The following is an 18,664-nucleotide window of genomic DNA, read 5'->3' on the forward strand; positions in this document are numbered from 1 at the left end:
AACAGGTTTTATTTTTGGATAAATTGCAAAAATCCTTTTCTGGAAGTTTGAATTCAGATATTGGTGTTGCGTTGTCTTGTTTTTCATTTATTAGAGAACATCAGTCATTGAATGCAACGTTAGGGCTTTGCAGACTGGTGGACGGAGAGAAGATAAAAAAACACTTTTTAAAAAATTCTGCAGGATGTGTGACACTGAAAACACCGCATAGCCTATTCTCTGTCAATCATCTTACTAATCCTGCAGGAATCAAATTTACTTTTGCCAAATACTCTAAATAGGGCGTAGACATTTTCGCCACCCCAAGGCAAACAAAAAAATTAATAAAATGGTTGGAATGAAGGTAAAATCAATAGAAAAATAAGAGATTTTTTTATGCAGTTCCAACCAGGGTGTCAGGGGCAGAAGGGGGCAGCAAAGGCGAGGGTGGGTAGTGCTTGTAGGTCGTACAATGCCGCTTCCTGCTTTTTTAAAATTTGTCTTCAGTTGTGGCATAAATACAAACTTTCATTTGGTTTTGGACACAATTATTATACAGTAAAAAAAACACTTTTGCTGTTTTCTTGATTTTATTTTTGTCTTGTTTTTAACACAAAAATACACATATGTGAGCGCATACTTGATGCTGCATTAATTAAAAGCACACAGAGCTGATTTAGAGAGGCATGGTCAGATGATAAACACCAGTCCTCAGCTCACAGATGGATCGTATTGCATCCGAGCAGTTCCTGCTTAATCTCTCCGTCTCCATGCCTGTTTCTACCTGCACCTCCTCGTCATCTGCAGCACAGCTTCAGGTAAAGGTTAGACGTGTTGGCATCTAACACTTCTCATGATTTCAGAGAGCCTCCGTCCCGCTGTCAACGTAGAGGATGTGGATCACGAGAAAGCAGGAGGAGGGGCGGAGAAAACTGACGCCTCCCAGACCCCTGCCCTGCAGGACCCCAAACTCACCACCCTCACCGTCCCCGTGAACCCCTCAGGCGGTCGGCAGAGGTGAGCAGCTGCAGCCTTCGGAAACAAGCCGCTTCCAGTGGATCTTTAGGGAAGAGAATTGTCGTCTGAAGCCGCAAAATCAGTGTTGCTGGATTTTGGGAAGTTTTCTGTCCGAGCCAGGGCCATATGGTTTTAAAATTGGTAAAGTAGGATATAAATAACTAAACAGCTGTTGGCTGGCTGTTGAAATGAATGTTATTTTGTTCTCTCACTCAAAGGAAATCTAAGCTCCCACTCCATCAGGATCCAAAACCTTTCTGATCTCTTTCTCTCTTCTCATGCTTCACAGTAAAGGAGACAAAGAGTAAGAAAACTGCATGCGTTCTCTGAGTTTCCTTTGCTCGTCTGGAACAGTGTGCTTCTCTCCTGTCATTCTGTAGATGCACATTTGCATAGCACGCATGCATTCATGGCAATAATCTTCACAGCATAAACAAATGAAACGTCCATTCACTCATTGCAGCTGCAGTGTTTCAATTAAAACAATCTAACTGATAATAAAGATTATTTCTCATAATCTAAAAAAAGGAAAATCCTGTATTTTTAAATGTTGACATATAAGACACTACATCAATAAAAAGATATCCTTAATGCGGTTCCTTTTATGTTGCTTTCTCCCATTTGTCTTTTATTTCTCACAATCTGCTGTCTGTTTTGTTCTGTCCTGCACAAACTGTTTAAGTAAAAAGTAAGAACATTTTGTTCTTTTTTATCAAATTTTGGATATGTTTATTTACTTAAAGAGCTGCCAAAAAATGTGCAACCCTCCTCCCAAATCCTCAAAATCTGTTTCTGCAGAATGCAAACACTTTCTTGCATGAAATTGTGTGATGATATTTTGCTTCTTTTGTGTTTCTTTACGTTGTAATGTTGTTCACTTTTATTTGGCTTTGTGCTTTTGGCTGCTCTGTCATTGTTTACACTTCATGTTTTAGCAAAAGTCAATAAAAAAAAACTGCATCCCAGCCTTTGAATCATCTCTGTGTCTGCTGAGAGTGTTCTTGTTGATTTTTTTTTGATCACTTTTTGCTGCCTGGATTAACATCGTGTTTTCCCCAACACACACTAACTCTGATCTGACGCCTCACAACGTTGGTGGGAGGAGTCGCAGGAGTATCTGGACTAAGATGTAAGAAATCCACCGGTCTGCGCCCACTTCTTCATCCAGTGCAATGTCCAGACTTCCTTCAGTTTTACACCTTCTTCAACTTCTAAGCAGTTATACATATATATATTTAGAGAATAATTCACATCTCACTCTGCATTAACCTTTAAAAAAAGCATCTATGTTGATGAATCACTGTCAGTTATAGTCAAAAAAACATAAAAGAACCTCAACCTGAGGCAGTGATGATGTGGTGTCTGCTCCAACAGCAAGCTGCTCCATTCTCAAAGTGAGGATGACGATGAAGAGGTAAACATCCCTGTGAGAGCGTGGCCCAGCCAGTCCAGCCTGCACAGCACAGATGACATGTGAGCATGGGATGCACGGTTAGGAAACCAAGAGAAATCGAGCTTGGGACGCCTCGTGATTTCAAACTCTCTCTCCAAGCCTCAGGGAGCGTCCGTCCTCCTCTGCCAGCCAGACCAGCGCCATGGTCAGCGAGCGACTTCAAGAGCTTGTGAAGATGTTCAAAGAGAGGACAGAGAAGGCCAAAGAGAAACTCATCGACCCCGACAGCTCGGATGAAGACAGCATCATCACCTGTGAGTCGACGTGCTTCAAAAAGATGAAGAAACAGGAGCATTCACAAGAACATATCAATCTGCGAATGGATAGGCAACAGAGAGGAGATGTAAGAGAATTTTTACTCCATAATAATGTATTACCCCACAAGTGCCATGAGAACGTCTTGACTTAGTCAAATAGGTATGTCCAAGCAGAGGTATCTTCTGTATGCGCCATCAACCTCATCTTCCTCATCTTCAGAGCCAAACCAGCAGAGTTCCTCAGCAGATGCTTTAGTCCCCAGAAGCTTTTCAGTGCAGCTCAGACATTAGTCGTTATCCAAGCTACTACAGGTTTTAACCTTTATTCATCTCATTTGCTGCCATTTATTGAGGAAAATCATGTTTTTCAAGGTGAGAAAACATCATAGTCAATGCAATTTAGGGAAAATCATGCAGTAAAGAGCAGCACATCTTCGGGGCATTCTGTTCTGGTTTCTAAAATCCACTTTCCTTAGAAAGATACAAAATGATCTAAAAGTAAAGCCTGCATCGTCTGTCTCTGAACCCCCTTTGCTTCTCGTCCCAGCTCCTCCTCAGCCGGACCCTGGAGCTCAAACAGTAGACAGAGAGGAAGTGGATAAGCAAGGAGGACCTTCAGGAGGAGAAAGAGGAGGGGAAATGGATGGCGATGATAAGGAGGAGGAGGAGGAAGAGTCCGGCCGATGCAGCAAACTGAGAACACCTCGGTGGATACGAGCTTGTATGAACGTCTGCCTCCCCGCCAGCATCGACCCCTTCACCAGTAAGACGTCACAGTTTTGCACTTTTGACAGGTTAAAGACTCCAATGAAAGTTTTGTTTTTTGGTGTTTTTGATGCATTTTTCTGATGAATTAGGCTTAAAATTGCATTTCTGAGTATTTCTTTATTCAAATCGTTGTAAATCAGCAACAGACAAAAAAAAGTCGTTTGGAAAAGAATGTATTTGTGATGCAAAAATGACGGTGGGCGGGGCCACAAGCTCCCTGCTCCGCTCCATTCTGATGCAGACAAAGAGATCCATGTACGTCTTCATTTTCCTCTTCTGAGCAGGAATCTGGCTCCAAAGGGATGAATATTCTCGCCGTTTTTCTTGCACCGGTGATGTTAGGTTGGGAAGTGTGTGGAGTTAGTGGAAAAACATGTAAACAGAGAGCTCTCATTCCAGGTTTCAAGCACACGGTTTTATTGAAATACTTTCAAAATAATACTTGTTTACATGTTTTTATTCAAAGGTAAATTTCTATAGAAACTTTAGGTCCTTCCACAGTTTTGAGTAAATATTTCTTTAGAAACATAAAACTCATTTAACTTCCTTTTAGATTTTAGAATACTGTCTTTTGAGGAAAACCGTTACACACCAGTCAGTTTGTCAGTGGTTACAAAACTCCAGGACCTCCTGAGAAGATCAGTGCGTCCCGGTTCATGATTGCAGCAGCAATTAGGCACAGCTGCACATTTTGGAAATGATATGATGACTACACGTGACAGCTAGTACAGTTCTATTCCCTCACCTTTTATTTCTTTCATTTCCCTTTTTCTTTTCAGATTTTATGTACGTCTTGTGGATGCTTTTGGTGTCTTTGGCTTGGAACTGGAACGTGTGGTTCATCCCGGTGCGCTGGGCCTTCCCCTACCAAACCCCCGACAATATCCTCTACTGGCTGCTGATCGACTACGTCTGTGACCTCATTTACATCCTGGACATCACAGTCTTTCAGCCTCGACTGCAGTTTGTGCGTGAAGGAGACATAGTGGTGAGTGGAGGGCTGATTGTTGGGCTGATCATCACTTTGCAGTGATGATCTCCTGGGGGGAAAAAAAAGTATTTCCATCATGGATGCATGTGGGTTTTGGGTTTTAACTGCAGAGCGACAAAAAGGAGATGAGAAAGAACTACATGAAAACCGTCCGCTTCAAGGTAAGTCGCTAAATAACCGTAGTCTGCCTGATGGTGGCGTCAAACCCACAGATGAAGACAAATCTTATTGTTTTCAGTTTGACATTGCGAGTCTTGTTCCCCTGGAGTTTTTTTACTTCAAAACTGGCATCAACCCTCTGCTGCGTTTACCCAGACTGCTGAAGGTGAGGCCGTCTCTAAGCATCCGCATATCCGTTGTCATTTATCTGCTCATTTATTTGCTCTCGCGTCTTCAGATCTACTCTTTTTTGGAGTTTAACGAGCGTTTGGAGGCCATCCTGACCAAAGCCTACATTTACAGGTCAGAAGCTTCTGTTTTATGACTTTTTTAAAGGAAATCAAACTTTGCTTATATAGCACTTTTAATATATATAACATAACCCAAAGTGCTTTACACCAAAACAAAACAAGGAACCCCTTAACTGATGGAGATAAAGGTTGAGCACATAGAAGGTTGGTTGGTGTAAATGCTAATACGTCCCTTCTGGGGATAGCTGCAAAGCCAGCCAGGTGCAGCATCGCAGGCGGACTCAGCAACACCACAGCAACGTGGCGATGCAGGTCCCCATCTAGCCCTTGTGCTATCTTGTGGGGTCAAAACGACCCCCCCCTTACATTGACGTGTTTTCCCTACCATGACAAAGGTGGATAAAGGTGGAAAGATTTCTTGTAATCCATGGACACCAGTGAAGATCACAAATCATTTAAGAAAAAGGTTTAGCGGACTGTCTAGTGGGGTCTAGATGACCCCACTCCCATTGTTAAAATGCCTTGAAAAGCACAATGGCTAGAGCTGCAGCGGCTGAACAGCAGCCGACCCGGAGGGAGAGAATCCAAGCTCTGGAAACAAAAATGAAAATAAAAAGTAGCCATAATTGGTAAAACATTTCAGCAATAAAAAATAAAATAAAATGATTCATTAATAATGCAGTGTAAAATCATTGCTGTGAAAATAACTATTAATAACCCCGGATTGTTCTCTGTGTGTTTCAGGGTGATCCGAACCACCACTTATCTGCTGTACTGCCTCCACTTTAATGCGTGTCTCTATCACTGGACGTCTGCCTTCATTGGACTGGGGTCCACCCAGTGGGTGTATAATGGGGATGGAAACGGGTCCGTGACAAACTGAACACATTTTCATTTTAACATTTCTGATCATCTACCTTTTTCCTGCTACCTTTTGGGTTTCCAAGTTGTGTTTTTATTTTGTTTTCCGGCCATCTTTTCTTTTTTTGTGTTGTTTCCTGTTTTTTCTTTTGTTTTGTGTTATTTCCATTGACTGTAAAAACAGCGGACGATTCGAGGCGTGACGTCACCCGTAGAAGATGCCTTACCTACAGCTCTCGCGAAATGAGGCCAAATCCCTCACCATTGCTCGCTGATGCGGGCGCCGCCGTGTTGAAACCAGTTGGCAGTGATCTGTCCGAGTCGCTCTGAGTCACCGTATCCATGGCAACTCAGACCAATCACTGTCAACGGGTTTCAACATGGCGTCGCCCATATCAGGAAGCAATGGTACTCCCCATTTGGGAACACGAGAAGGGAAGGGTTGAGCTGTCCATTTTTTTCACTTTCAATGGTTATTTCTTGTTTCTTCTCTCAGATACATTCGCTGTTACTACTTTGCTGTGAAAACTCTGATCAACATCGGAGGTGTGCCGGATCCCACCTCCCTGTCTGAGACGGTCTTCCAGCTCATCAACTATTTCATTGGAGTCTTTGTCTTTTCTATCATGATTGGTCAGGTACTCATTAAAATAAAAATATTCCATCAAATACGTCATTAAAATCAAAGGTTCCAGTCTGATGTAATTCTTTATTAATAGTTTGCAAAGTCTGCTAGAATTAGTTGATTCACAGCAATGTGAATAACGAAAAACTTCAAATGCAATATCAAGCTTAACTTTCTTCATATATGTCCACTATGATCAGAAAATTCCACATGAACATATTAAAAACACCTAGAATTTTCATTGGAGTCTTTAAAGAGTTTGGGAATTATTATAAAATTCATTTTTTTTATAAATGTCTTTTCTTTATTTTATGAATATACATTTATATATGTTTTACTTAGTTTACAGATTTGCCTTTGAAATCCCTATGACTAAAAAGGTTTTCCGTAACTAAAAGTAAATTAATCTTTAAAAGAAAATGTAAATGTGAATCAATATTTAATCATTAAATTAACTGAATTGTAAGCTTCTGAATAACAAGTTGATCCAATATTTTGGCTGTGAAACCTGAAGGATTTGTCTTTGCCTGCACGCTTCATCTCCTCTCTCTGGCAGATGCGGGATGTGGTCGGCGCGGCAACAGCAGCCCAAACCTACTACCGCACATGTGTGGACAACACCATCAAATACATGTCGTCCTACCGAATCCCCAGAGATGTCCAGAACCGGGTCAAGATGTGGTACAACTACACCTGGCAGTCACAAGGCATGCTGGGTAAGGAGGGCGTTTGCTCTGGCTCTGTGGAGCAGTCGGCACATGCTGAGTCATGCTTCTGTCTGTCACCCAGACGAACAGGAACTGCTGACTCAGCTTCCAGAAAAAATGCGTCTGGACATCGCCATAGATGTGAATTACTCCATTGTGAGCAAAGTCCCTCTGTTTCAGGTCAGAGTCCTTTCAAAGATCCTGAACAATTGTAAAAGATTGAAACTTTAAGGTTATTGAGGTCAACATTTGTCTTCATGGCAGGGTTGTGACAGACAGATGATTTTTGACATGCTGAAGAGCCTTCATTCTGTCGTCTACCTGCCAGGAGATTATGTCTGCAAAAAGGTGCGCTTTTTTTAAACAATACTGTACTTTTTTTAAAAATCTAAAACTCCGTTTCTTTTTGGTCCTCCGTTTCTTTTTGGTCCTCCGTTTCTTTTTTGTTGCTTTACTTAGGGGGAAGTAGGTCGGGAGATGTACATCATTAAAGCAGGGGAGGTGCAGGTGGTTGGAGGTCCTGATGGGAGGACGGTGTTCGCCACGCTCAGAGCAGGATCAGTCTTTGGAGAAATAAGGTAAAGATGTGCATCTGAATTAATAAAAACAACACTTTTGGGACTCATTTGGACCTAAATGCAACTTTTCTGTGTAATGTAGCACTCGTGTCCAATGATTCTGTCCAGCTGCTAACCCCCCGCCCCCCTACCAAAATAATGGGAATAATTATGATAAGGTAATGTAATATATAAATAATAATGGGAAGAGGCCACCATCTTGAGTTCCCCCCCCCCCCCCCCCCCCCCCAAGATCTCCTTTTCTAACATTTTAAACTCCTCCTAGAACATCATTGGGAAGCTACTTGGGCAAAAAAAATGATATTATCATTTGTTGATTCTGGGCAGCGTTAGCATGGCGACCTCCCAAAAGTGGCGTTTTTCCCGTTGCTCTCATTTTTTACGGGAATTTTATGAAATGTAATACATACATCGTTAGTTCAAGCTGAATAAAAAAAACATGACAGGAATGTGGGCGTGGTTAACAAAAAACCCCTGTAACCAGGGAAATCCAAACATTTATTTTTGCAGATTCTTCTAATAATTACATAGTTCTGTTCATCACTCCCAGGCAAACAAAAAATAAAATGGTTGCTATGGAGATTAACCAACATAAAAGCCGCCATTTTGAAAATGTTACATGCTGCAGTGACCAGTACTGCAGGAGCAGGAGAGGAGAGTGGGGGGAGTGGGATGACTCGCGACTTTAATTTATAACTGAACCTTTAATCTGCATGACAAAAGTTACATCTACTTACTAAATTGAACTCCTGGATAAGTGATGAAGCACTTTCAAGTAAAAAAATCAATGTCCATGTGACTTTAAAAAAAGTTTGGTAATATCATAAAGATCATTATCATTAATATCAGAAAGATAGCCTTGTTTAACGTATTTGTTTTTAATCAATTTACAATATAATAGCTTCAAGAGATTTTATTTATTTATTGCTGAAAATCAATCTTTTCTCTCAATGTTAACACGTTTAAAGGACTCAGATTAACACATTTATTATCAGATTTACATTTTTTTTATTTAAACAAACATGAGTACAAAAAACTACTAATTGTTTTATTCCATTTACAAATCCAACACGGGGATTGAACTCATTATTCAGTTCTTGTCCATGCCCAGGGGTTCTGGTGAAGGAGGTTGGAGGCCTAAAGGGGCTTTTCTTTGCTATTTAGACTGGAAAGCACATTTAATGGTTGTGATGCTGTTGCGTGATGATGTAGACAAGGAAAACGAAAAGGGGCCAAACCCATAACCCTGAGGGACACCAGTGGTCTGGGCTTCTGAACTTCGTACTGACTGGTTAACGAGGTGGAGTCCAGTTTGTGTTCAGGGCTCTAATCACCAGCAACTTCCTGACAGAGGCAGTGAAAGTCAGAACACGAACCCCGATAAATCCCTCACGCTTTGAAAACAACACTGAAGCTCTGATTTCCTGCAACATTAACTTCAGCTTTGAAGCAAAACTGCTCACCCCTAACCACAGTGTCCTGTGATTGCAGTCTGCTAGCTGTGGGCGGTGTGAACAGGCGCACAGCCAATGTGATCGCTCACGGTTATGCAAATCTCTTTATCCTGGATAAAAAAGACCTGAACGAGATTTTGGTGCACTACCCTGAGTCCAAGAAACTGCTGCGCAAGAAAGCAAGGTGAAGGATTTCACTGTTTTTATTACAGTCACAGAGTGAAGAAGCTCCAGTGTTGTGTGGTTTGAGCTTTCAGCCAAAGTGTGACTTTACTGTGTGAACCTGCAGAAAGATGCTGAATAAGGGAAAGAAACCTGAAACCAAAGTAGAAGCTAAGGAAGCCCCTCAGGTGCCTGCGGCGCCTCTCAGACCAGAAACTCCCAAACTCCTCAGAGCAGCGCTTGAGATGGCAGAGAGATCCTCCAGGCTTAAAGGTGCCATGTTTAAAGTAAAAGAGAAGACAACTAAGTCCAGTCTTTCATTGCAGGTAAACACAAAAACATCACTGACAGACCACAAGAATTTTCTTTCAGCTACAGAAAGTTCTCTCATTTTTTGTTCTTCCAGCCATCTCGCTCCTCTTCTTTAGCCCCTCCATCCCCAACCGTGGGCTCTGGACCAGAGCGAGATGCAGACACGCCCACTTCCGTCTCTGCCAGCTCCTCGCCAACGCGCTCCACCTGCAGAGAGCCCACAGCGCCTCCGCCTGCAGCGCAGCTCCACGTCAACGCCACGGAGAAAGAGGACGCCAGTGAGGACGGGGTGGAGAAGGCGGACCAAGAAAATAACAGCTGAGGTTCCTGCAGTCCACGAGGAAACAATGAAACGATGGGCGTGAAGAGGAAGAAGAAGCTTGAAACTCAGAACCCAAAGAATTCTGTACAGAACAGGAAACTCAAAGCATAAGTAAACTAAAAGTAAATAAATCAATAAAACAAATAAAAAAAGAAGAAAGATTGGATTAAGTTGTGCTGGGAGGCACAATCAACTCTAATCGACTGTTTCAAAGCCATTGTCTTCTTTTTCTGCAGCAAACAAAACAAAAAAAGAACTGTAACGCTGCTTTTCTAATTGTTTACATATTTCTTAAAACCTCAAGTTTGCATTTTTCTTTCTAAATCCCCTGTAAATACCTGAGGAACATAGAATATTATTGTCATATCTTGTCACAACAATTGTTTTTTATCATATCTTTTAGACTGATTAAATTGCTTCTCTAAATATCGTCAACAAAAGGGATGTTTTACATAATGCAGCACTTACAAATCACTTTATAAAGTGTTGAACAAGAGTTCATGTGTAACTACTTTACAATATTTACATTAACAGTTTCTCCTGTTTTTTGGAGGTCAAATGTATATTTAATGTTTGCAGAAAAATATGTAATATAGAAATTATAATAGTCACAGCGTGTCTTTTTTTCTGCAAATAACCACAATTTAGAAACCCTTTTTTAATTCTTGTATTTATTTGGAGATGTAGAATTTGTAATCTGTAAATAGTCCTATATGTAATGCTATTTTTTTAGAATAAAAAGTGGTTCTGTGAGTTGTAGAGTTTGTAAACCACAGACATATCACAAAGCTGCAGGTTTACAATGGAAACATGGTTGTTCCCCCCAAATATAAAATCTAATTTGAACTAAAATTGTGCTTTTATTATTTTTTTTATTCTTGTAAAAAAAAAAAAAGTATATTTAAAAAATAAACTGATAGCTTTGTAACATCAAATTAAGGATATTTTACATGCAGGCACAACTTTCACTTAGACATATGTATTTTTACTTAAGGCTAAAACGGTTTACTGCACAATTTTGTCACCGACTTCATGGAAAATTCTAGTAGTAAGGGTGGGGGGGATAACAAAAGGTTTCCATTACCGTACATGAAAACCCATCAAACCAAAAATAGGTCAGGTTTGCCCTTGGGTGGTCTCAGCTGAAAAAAAACGGCCAAAAGAAAGCATAAAAACTCTTGTGAAGAGTGCTGCATACTAAATACTGATGTCTGATACCATTTGAAAACATTTTGGAGCAAAACAAAGGAGTTAAAGCTTCATCACCAATTCTGATCGCTAAATTTTTTTTAGTTTTTTTAAGGAAATCCCAAATTTCTCCATGATAATAACAATCAGCACATAAAATGTCACTGTTACACTACAACCATGATAATAATAATAGCTTTCTAAAAAAATGCATGCATTCTAATTTTTATTTTAAATTTTGTTTACTGTAAACTGTAGTGAAAATTGTGTGAACAAAAATCTATTTGTCGAAAGAAGAAAACAGAGTGTTTTTGTGTTAAATATAGAAAAGCTCTTGGATTTCGTGCCTCAAAGACACAATAATGCTTCTTAGTGAAGAAAACAAACAACAGACATGTTCTGACTGCTGCTTCTTCTCTTTTTCTTGTAAAAAAATCGAACAGATCTACATGTACAAGTTTATAGTGAAATATTCAATTCATAGCAGCATTATTGACATCTGTTGTCGTAGTATTAAGGTTTTATTTTGGACTAAAACCTTTTTTTATTATTGTTCTAAATTGCCAAAAGGGGCAAATAATAAAAACAAGTTTTTTTTACCCGTCTTGTCAGGACAAATAGAAGTCTGTCGTTGCTTAGCAACGCATCCACCAACCAAAGCGGAGCGCTTCTCCTGCTGATTGCTGACGTCATCGCGCAGTCAGCTGATCTCGCTGAGGTCGGACAGTCTCCGGAAATGTGCCGGTCTTCATAGCGCGACTCAGCCGGTCAGCAGCTTCCGCTCACCTGGCCCAGAACCTTTTCCTCCGCGGTGACTCACTTCCGGTGTTCACCACGCGTCACATTACGGGGACCGTTTCAGAGCACATTATTATTTCGGGATGATCCGAGCTTCCTAAAATTGATCAATCCCGGTGGAGATGGATGACAGTGATGAGGAAACGGCAGCACCAGAGCTTCCCCTGGAGGTGAGTTTCTGACCACACACACACACACACACACACACACACACACACACACACACACACACACACACACACACACACACACACACACACACACACACACACACACACACACACACACACTGGATGCACCTTGTCTCGTGCTGCACGTGTCTGATCACTGCTGGGATCTCAGCTCTCTGACAATGGAGTCTTAATGCTGCAGAGTCTCTCTCTGCAGATCATAGTCTACATCCTGAGTTTTCTTCACGCTTCAGACAGGAAGGAAGCCTCGCTTGTCTGCCGCAGTTGGTACAATGCCAGCCAGGACCAGAGATACCAGGTAACTTACCCTGAACCTACCAGGGCACATTGTGGGGGGTTGGGGTGTTCATCCCTTACATATCCCCCTTCATTGATCTGCAGAGGGAGGTCACATTCAGCTTCCCGGCGTCCGCCTCAGCCCTGGAGCTGGTCAAAGGTCTTAGCAGGAAGTCCCACTGTAGCCTGAGAATCAGCCAGCTGGACGGCTTCAGCATCTCCAGATCGCTTCTTCTGGAGGTGCGTACTGTGTTTTTTGCTTCCCTAACGAGGAAAACAAAGGAGATTTACATTTTTAAAGGACGAAAACATAGTTAATTGTCACTCGTATGCTCGTATAAGGAAGTAAAACGATCATGTGAAACACCAACACAATGGAGGGAGATTCGATGAGCAGGTGTTTTTCAGGACATTACCTGTCATTTACATATGACATGTTCTATATATGCAGCAATAAAACCTCAACTGGTGCCTGAAAAGGCGAGTTCAAAGTCGAACGTAGCAGTGTTTGAGTTTAACTGATAGTGGGATTGTGCTCCGTGCTTATCACACCTTCAGGGCGTCAATCCTGCAGACGGTAAATCCAATTTTAGTATTTTTTTCTCTCTCCCCGTCCTCTTTAGGTGGGTGTGTGTTTAGGTTCTAAGGTGGAGAGCTTGGCCCTGCCGGGCAGCAGCATCACCGAGGCCTCCCTGCTCGACCTCCTGCCCTGCTTGACCTCCCTTCGGAGGCTGGACCTCAGGGGCCTGGACAGCCTGTTCATGTCCGGAGCGTTCCTCTCCAGGGAGGAGCACAGACAGCAGGTGATAACGCGGCGATCGACTGAGCGCACGCACGCCACGCTTATGCATAGAAGATGCAGTTTGGCAAATCTTTGGTTTTAAGAGAAAGCATAATTATAAGGGCTAAATTTAAACTGCACTTAAGCTAAGTCATGGTAAAACTATAAAACTATATGCAGTTAGGACAGTTTTTGACCCCCCCCCCCTCACAGGCCGAGCGGCTGCCACGCCCCTCAGTCTTCCCCATCTCTCCTGGTCAGACCTGCATGCTGTAATTTCCCCCCAAAGTGGCTGCTTTTCTATTGGTTTTTATTTTTCAAGCAACTATTTTACTTTTTTGTTGGCTGGGTGTGACGAACAGGTCTATGTCCTTTTTAGAAGCATCTGCAAAAGTACATTTTTGGATCTCCTTGACAACGGAGGGTTGTTTTTTTTTCTTTTTCTAGCCACACCCACAATCCTAACATGTTCGTATTGGAAATGTGCGAACAAAAGGGAAACGGCACCTTTGTGAGCTCGCCACAGTAACGCCAGTCAAATGTACAATTTTTCTAAAGTAGCTTCTCAATGATACTCGAGGAGGAAGAAAATGACAGATTGAAATTCCTTAGCAAGAGTTTAAATATGTAGAATTTGTAGAATGGCAATTTATTTTTGTTTTAAAGGGCATACATTGTGCAAAATCTACTTTTTAAGCTTTTAAGTGTTTTGTAAAGTTCATTCCTCACGAAAAAACAACCCCATAGTGGGATTTTGTTTTTATCCACTCACGAAAGCGAGCGGGTCTTCACATTGTGACATCACAAATTAGGAAGAACCCCTTCCAGGAAGAGTGCGTCCTGCAAGCCCCACCCCAGGCTTTTAGGTGTGTGCACATTTTTGGTAAGTGTGTGGCGGGAGGGACATTTTTGCTGTAGTAAGAAAAGGTTCTTGTTCGGGTCCTTTCAGGACGGTGGCGGGACATAAAACAGCATCTGGTTTTATATCAGGTTTACCCACTTTCCTGGTCTTTGCTCCAGGTCCGGTCCGCTCTGTGTGGTCTGGAAGAGCTGGATCTGTCCAACCTGCGGTACCTCTCCGACCTAACCTTCACGCGGCTCACGGGCTGCACGCCGCGCCTCCGCCGCCTCTCCCTGGCTGGATGCCACATCGCCTTTGAGTTCGATCCATACCGGGGGTGCCCAGTGGGGATGGTGGAGGACTCCTCAGCACTTCTGTCACTGAGGAACCTGAAGAGGCTCCTGACGCAGCAGAAATCCACCCTTGTTGCTCTGGACCTCAGCAGGACTTCCATCACCCCCGAGTCACTGCGCGCCGTCGCACAGGTCAACCAGCGGGTGACCTCTGCAGAGCTTGGATTTGCCACTTTAGAGTCATTTAAACGTGCTGTTCTGTTTTATTTTCAGGTCGAGGATTTAAAGTTGGAGGAACTGTATCTGCAGGGCTGTAAGGAGCTGACGGACTATTCTGTGGAGATTCTTGTGAGGCACCAGCCGGGTCTCCTTAAACTGGACATCAGCGAGTGCATGGGGCTGACCAGCAGGTCTGTGGAGGCCGTGGCCCACGGCCTGAAGTCACTGACGCATCTTTCTCTGTCTCACGACTGGAGAATAACCGAAAAAGGTACAAATTTGGTTTGATCTCTTCCTGTATTGCCCCCCCCCTCAGTGCAAACCGATGTCCAGTCTTACATCCTTGTTTGTCACAGTGGAGCAAAATAAAGGAAAACAGAAAGGACCTTTAGATTTGCTCAACACTGCCCCCCTGTGGCAGTAAATTGCTTATACGTGTGAAGATGTTAAGTCACAAAGACTGTGGTTAAATGAAACAGATTATCAATCAGTATAAAAAAGACGTCATTTTACATCCAATCACTATTTATGGAAACCAGTTAGAGTTTACTGTTGTATTAAGGAGCACTGTCTTTGGATTATTTATGCTAATAAATAGAAGTTAGATGTTTTAAAGTCCCACTGATCTAGTTTCAAAATAACTTTTTCAAAAGGTATTTTTTCATCTGCTCCTGATTCACAATGATTTGACAGAAGAAATACTCAGAAATGTAATTGTAAGCTTAATTTTCTTAAAACATGTCCATTATCATAGTTTAAAACACCATAAACATGATTTTCAGTGGAGTGGGTGCATGGAATCTCTTTTCGTTGCATTTGACTTTTGCTGCTCCTGTTGGAAAGTGTCACAGACGGCTTCCGGTCTCCACAGGCCTCAGGGACCTGCTGGCTCTGCCGGGCTTGAAGGGTCTGGATCTGTCTCAGTGTCTGAACATCAGCGGAGCAGAGATGGTCTCCAGCTTGAAGAGGCCCGGCGCCACAAGAGCACAGCTGGAAACGCTCAACTTCAGGGGCTGCACCTACATCAAGGTGGGGCCGTCTTACGTTTGCACGCCGTCGCGTGTAATCAAACGCATAACTGTCTCCTCCTCTGCGCGTCTGAAGGACCTGGCCGTTTTCTCTCTTGCCCAACTTCTCGGGAGTCGTCTCCGTGAGCTGGATCTGACGTCTTGCGTCAACGTGACTGACCTGTCTGTGTGCGCCATCGCCACCTACCTGCAGGAGCTGGTGGTTCTGCGGCTGGGCTGGTGTAAGGAGGTCACAGACTGGGGTCTGCTGGGGATGCTGCAAAAAGCTGAGTGCGAGCTCCACAACGAGACGGTGAGGACCTCAGCGTTCCCGCCCACACAGGAAGTCAATTTGGGCTATACAAATAAAATTGAATTGAACTGAATTGAAGAAGGGACGCTGAGGATTCGGGGGTCAAAGCTGGATCTGCTAAACTGAATGTAAAGCCAGATTGTAAATTCAAAAAATTTTAAACTCAAACGTACAAATTGTAAGCTTAAAGGAAATACAGAAAATTTGACAAATATAAATGTTAATTTGAAACTTGGGGAAAAAAAACATAAACCTAAAACTTAAGTTTTTTATTTTTAACATCTGCTGTTTTTTATGTTTAACTGTGTTTTTTTCTTGCTCCTCCTCTTCACTTTCAGTCAATTCCGATTCTTCATTTTCATTGCGAATCCTAATTTTCCATGTGGGCGGGGCTTTGAGCGAACATGATTGACATCAAGCAACAGAGGCTATGGTGACATCATCATGTCCACTCCTGACCAGCATCTGTTGTTGGCGTCCCTCCACTAATGTACCAAACTTGGCTCCTGAGCAGAAATGACATCACCATAACCTCTGTCACCGCCTGTCAATCATGTCCCGGTAGCCAATGGGCTCAAAGCTTGAATTAAAACTCTAAATTTGATAGCAAAGATGGAGAGAACTGGGAAAGAAAAAGTAAAAATACAGATCAACAGATGTTACAAATAAACATTTTTTTCCTTTAATTTTTAATTGTTCCTTTAAGTTTAAAATATATATTTTTCAAATTAACAATTTATTTTTTACATTTTCAATAAATTTACAGTGTGTACTTTTAAATTTAAGACAAATTTTAAATTTTAATGTTTTTGAAATTGTCAATTTTTCTTTTAAGTTTAAAATGGATAAATGGTAAATTTTTTGAACTTTTGATTTTAATGTTCAAATTTTCAATATTTCTTTTGAGTTTAGAGTGTTTTTTTTAAATACCGTCTTTAAATAGACTTTTTTCACATTTTCAACATTCTTTTTAAAATATTTTTTAAATTTAGAAATTTAATGAATTTTTTATTTCAATATTATCTTTAAGTTTACAATGTTTACTTTTGAATTAAAGACTTAAGCTTTTTTCTTATTGTCAATACTTCTAAAGTTTAAAATGTTTTTTAATACAATTTTCGAACTTGAACATTCAATGTTCCCCTTCATGTTTACAGTGTGTACTTTGAGTTTATTTGTTCATATATCTTTTATGTTTAAAATGCATCTATTTTTAAATGTACAATTTTATTTTTACACTTTTGTCTTCAAGTTTACTTTTGAGTTTAAACCGTTCTCTAATTTTCTCTCTTTTTTTTTTAAATCTTTTATTTTTATTTGAAGCTGACCCTGATCTGATGACATTATAACATGGGTTTTTCTTAGGGTGATAACGGTCCCATGTTCACCCGAACCTTTGGCAACATGGGCTTCTTTAAACCGCCTCGAATGCCCTTCGAGGAGAAACCCAAACTGCTCACACAGATCGACCTGCAGCAGTTCAAAGAGCAGGCCGGGGACTCGCTTTTAGCTCTGAGGAGGCTGCAGGAGCTGGACCTCTCCGCCTGCATTAAGCTCACCGACAGCAGCATCACCCAGGTGAGACGCTTAGCACAGGTTCACATGTCCATCTGCAGCTGGAACCCCAAATATCTGATGCTCTGGCTTCCCTCCTTGAGGTGGTGAAGTACCCGGACCTCCAGCGGCTGTCTCTCTGCATGCTTCCGGACATCACCGACGCCGCCTTGGTGTCTGTGGGATGGCACTGCCGCAGCCTCACCAGCTTGACCCTCAGCCACTGTCCGGGCATCACCGACCGCGGGGTGGCTCAGGCTGCGCCGCATCTCCAGCGGCTGCAGCATCTCTACCTCTCCTGTTGCGGTAACATCACCGACAGGTGGGTTTTGGCGGCCTTAACTGACCGACCCCACGGCTGACCTTCCAGAGCAGCTGCTTGACCTCTGACACCTTCCCCACGCAGGTCCCTGCACCTTCTGATGCAGCACTGCAAGCGCTTGAAGACGGTCGACATCTCCAGGTGTAAAAACGTTTCCATGAGAACCGTGGAGCTCCTGCACACAAACCTGCCTTTTTTGGAGAACGTTCATCACAAACTCATAGGTGCTGAACTTTTTAATGACTGACAGGAAGTTCTGGATGGATCCTCAAACAAACGCTGCAGACCAAAGCCCGCCCCCCAGAGATCTTTCAGTCACCACTACAGTAAGTTTAAAGCAACAACCATGGAAAGTGACACTTTTATTAGTGAATGTGGCTCATCTAAGAAGAGTCAGCATCGTGAAAGTAGAAATGCGACGCACAAGAGGGGAACGTCAGGCTTCTTCTTTAGTCTTAGAAATAACTACTTTAAATTATTTTTTATTTGTTAAACTTAGTTTGAACTATATTTTTAACAGAAATAAACATTTTTGAGCTGAAAAACATGGAGATGAAGAAAGTAAAAGGAGAGTTTCGTGAATGTATTTCACTTAGGGATTTGCACTGATGGAAGAACCTTTGGAAAAAAGATTAATGAGAAATGTTAACATTTATTTAACGTTGCTTTCTCACACAAACAAATTTTGTCCCATAATTCCTTTGTATCTATCAGTTCTTTGTAATGTTTGCAAACTGTAGTCTTTCATTATAAGTTCCTTTAAAAAAAAAAAAAAAAGGATATTTTCTGCAGTAAAAAATGTCTAGAACTTACTGCTGATCGACTTATTTTTTGTTTTAACTATAAAACTATTTTTCAATCATCTAAATGAGTTTTGATTTTAGTTTCTTTTGCTGCGAGTTTAAAAATGACCTGTGAAAACACAGGAGCTCAAACGGTTTTCTGCCTCAAACGAAAAAAGAAAAACAAGCTTGATAACAGAAAT

At 41.8% G+C, this 18,664-nt stretch overlaps 2 protein-coding genes and 1 long non-coding RNA gene across 3 annotated transcripts in view; 2 read left to right on the forward strand and 1 right to left on the reverse strand.

The window, feature by feature from the left end:
* The window catches only part of LOC105354271 (uncharacterized), a 23,816-nt gene extending 13,754 nt beyond the window's left edge, over positions 1–10,062 (forward strand). Inside the window, exons 20-38 of the mRNA XM_023956055.2 lie at positions 843–996; positions 1,286–1,300; positions 2,099–2,125; positions 2,371–2,469; positions 2,549–2,703; positions 3,254–3,469; positions 4,254–4,462; positions 4,576–4,626; positions 4,704–4,790; positions 4,863–4,927; positions 5,620–5,742; positions 6,233–6,374; positions 6,918–7,077; positions 7,151–7,248; positions 7,333–7,416; positions 7,528–7,646; positions 9,138–9,284; positions 9,390–9,588; positions 9,669–10,062. Coding sequence (XP_023811823.2) covers positions 843–996; positions 1,286–1,300; positions 2,099–2,125; positions 2,371–2,469; positions 2,549–2,703; positions 3,254–3,469; positions 4,254–4,462; positions 4,576–4,626; positions 4,704–4,790; positions 4,863–4,927; positions 5,620–5,742; positions 6,233–6,374; positions 6,918–7,077; positions 7,151–7,248; positions 7,333–7,416; positions 7,528–7,646; positions 9,138–9,284; positions 9,390–9,588; positions 9,669–9,896 — 2,378 coding nt within the window. The 3' untranslated portion in view covers positions 9,897–10,062. The remainder of the gene's footprint in view (positions 1–842; positions 997–1,285; positions 1,301–2,098; positions 2,126–2,370; positions 2,470–2,548; positions 2,704–3,253; positions 3,470–4,253; positions 4,463–4,575; positions 4,627–4,703; positions 4,791–4,862; positions 4,928–5,619; positions 5,743–6,232; positions 6,375–6,917; positions 7,078–7,150; positions 7,249–7,332; positions 7,417–7,527; positions 7,647–9,137; positions 9,285–9,389; positions 9,589–9,668) is intronic.
* Positions 9,567–11,822, reverse strand: LOC144992495 (uncharacterized). The gene is made up of 2 exons (XR_013656482.1): positions 11,685–11,822; positions 9,567–9,901 (listed from the first exon to the last, which is right to left on the reverse strand). It is a non-coding gene; the product is annotated as an uncharacterized LOC144992495 (long non-coding RNA).
* fbxl9 (F-box and leucine rich repeat protein) lies at positions 11,749–18,547 on the forward strand. Its single transcript, XM_011476472.3, has 11 exons — positions 11,749–12,052; positions 12,270–12,371; positions 12,455–12,589; positions 12,973–13,152; positions 14,151–14,456; positions 14,538–14,754; positions 15,355–15,512; positions 15,588–15,803; positions 17,169–17,381; positions 17,462–17,679; positions 17,764–18,547. Exons 1-11 carry the CDS (start codon positions 12,005–12,007, stop codon positions 17,924–17,926), a joined length of 1,956 nt encoding a protein of 651 aa, XP_011474774.1. The 5' UTR covers positions 11,749–12,004; the 3' UTR covers positions 17,927–18,547.
* Positions 18,548–18,664: the final 117 nt, after the last annotated feature.

This window comes from Oryzias latipes, chromosome 6 (genome assembly GCF_053564925.1).
Source record: "Oryzias latipes strain Hd-rR chromosome 6, Olatipes_Hd-rR_3.1".
NCBI lineage: Eukaryota > Metazoa > Chordata > Actinopteri > Beloniformes > Adrianichthyidae > Oryzias > Oryzias latipes.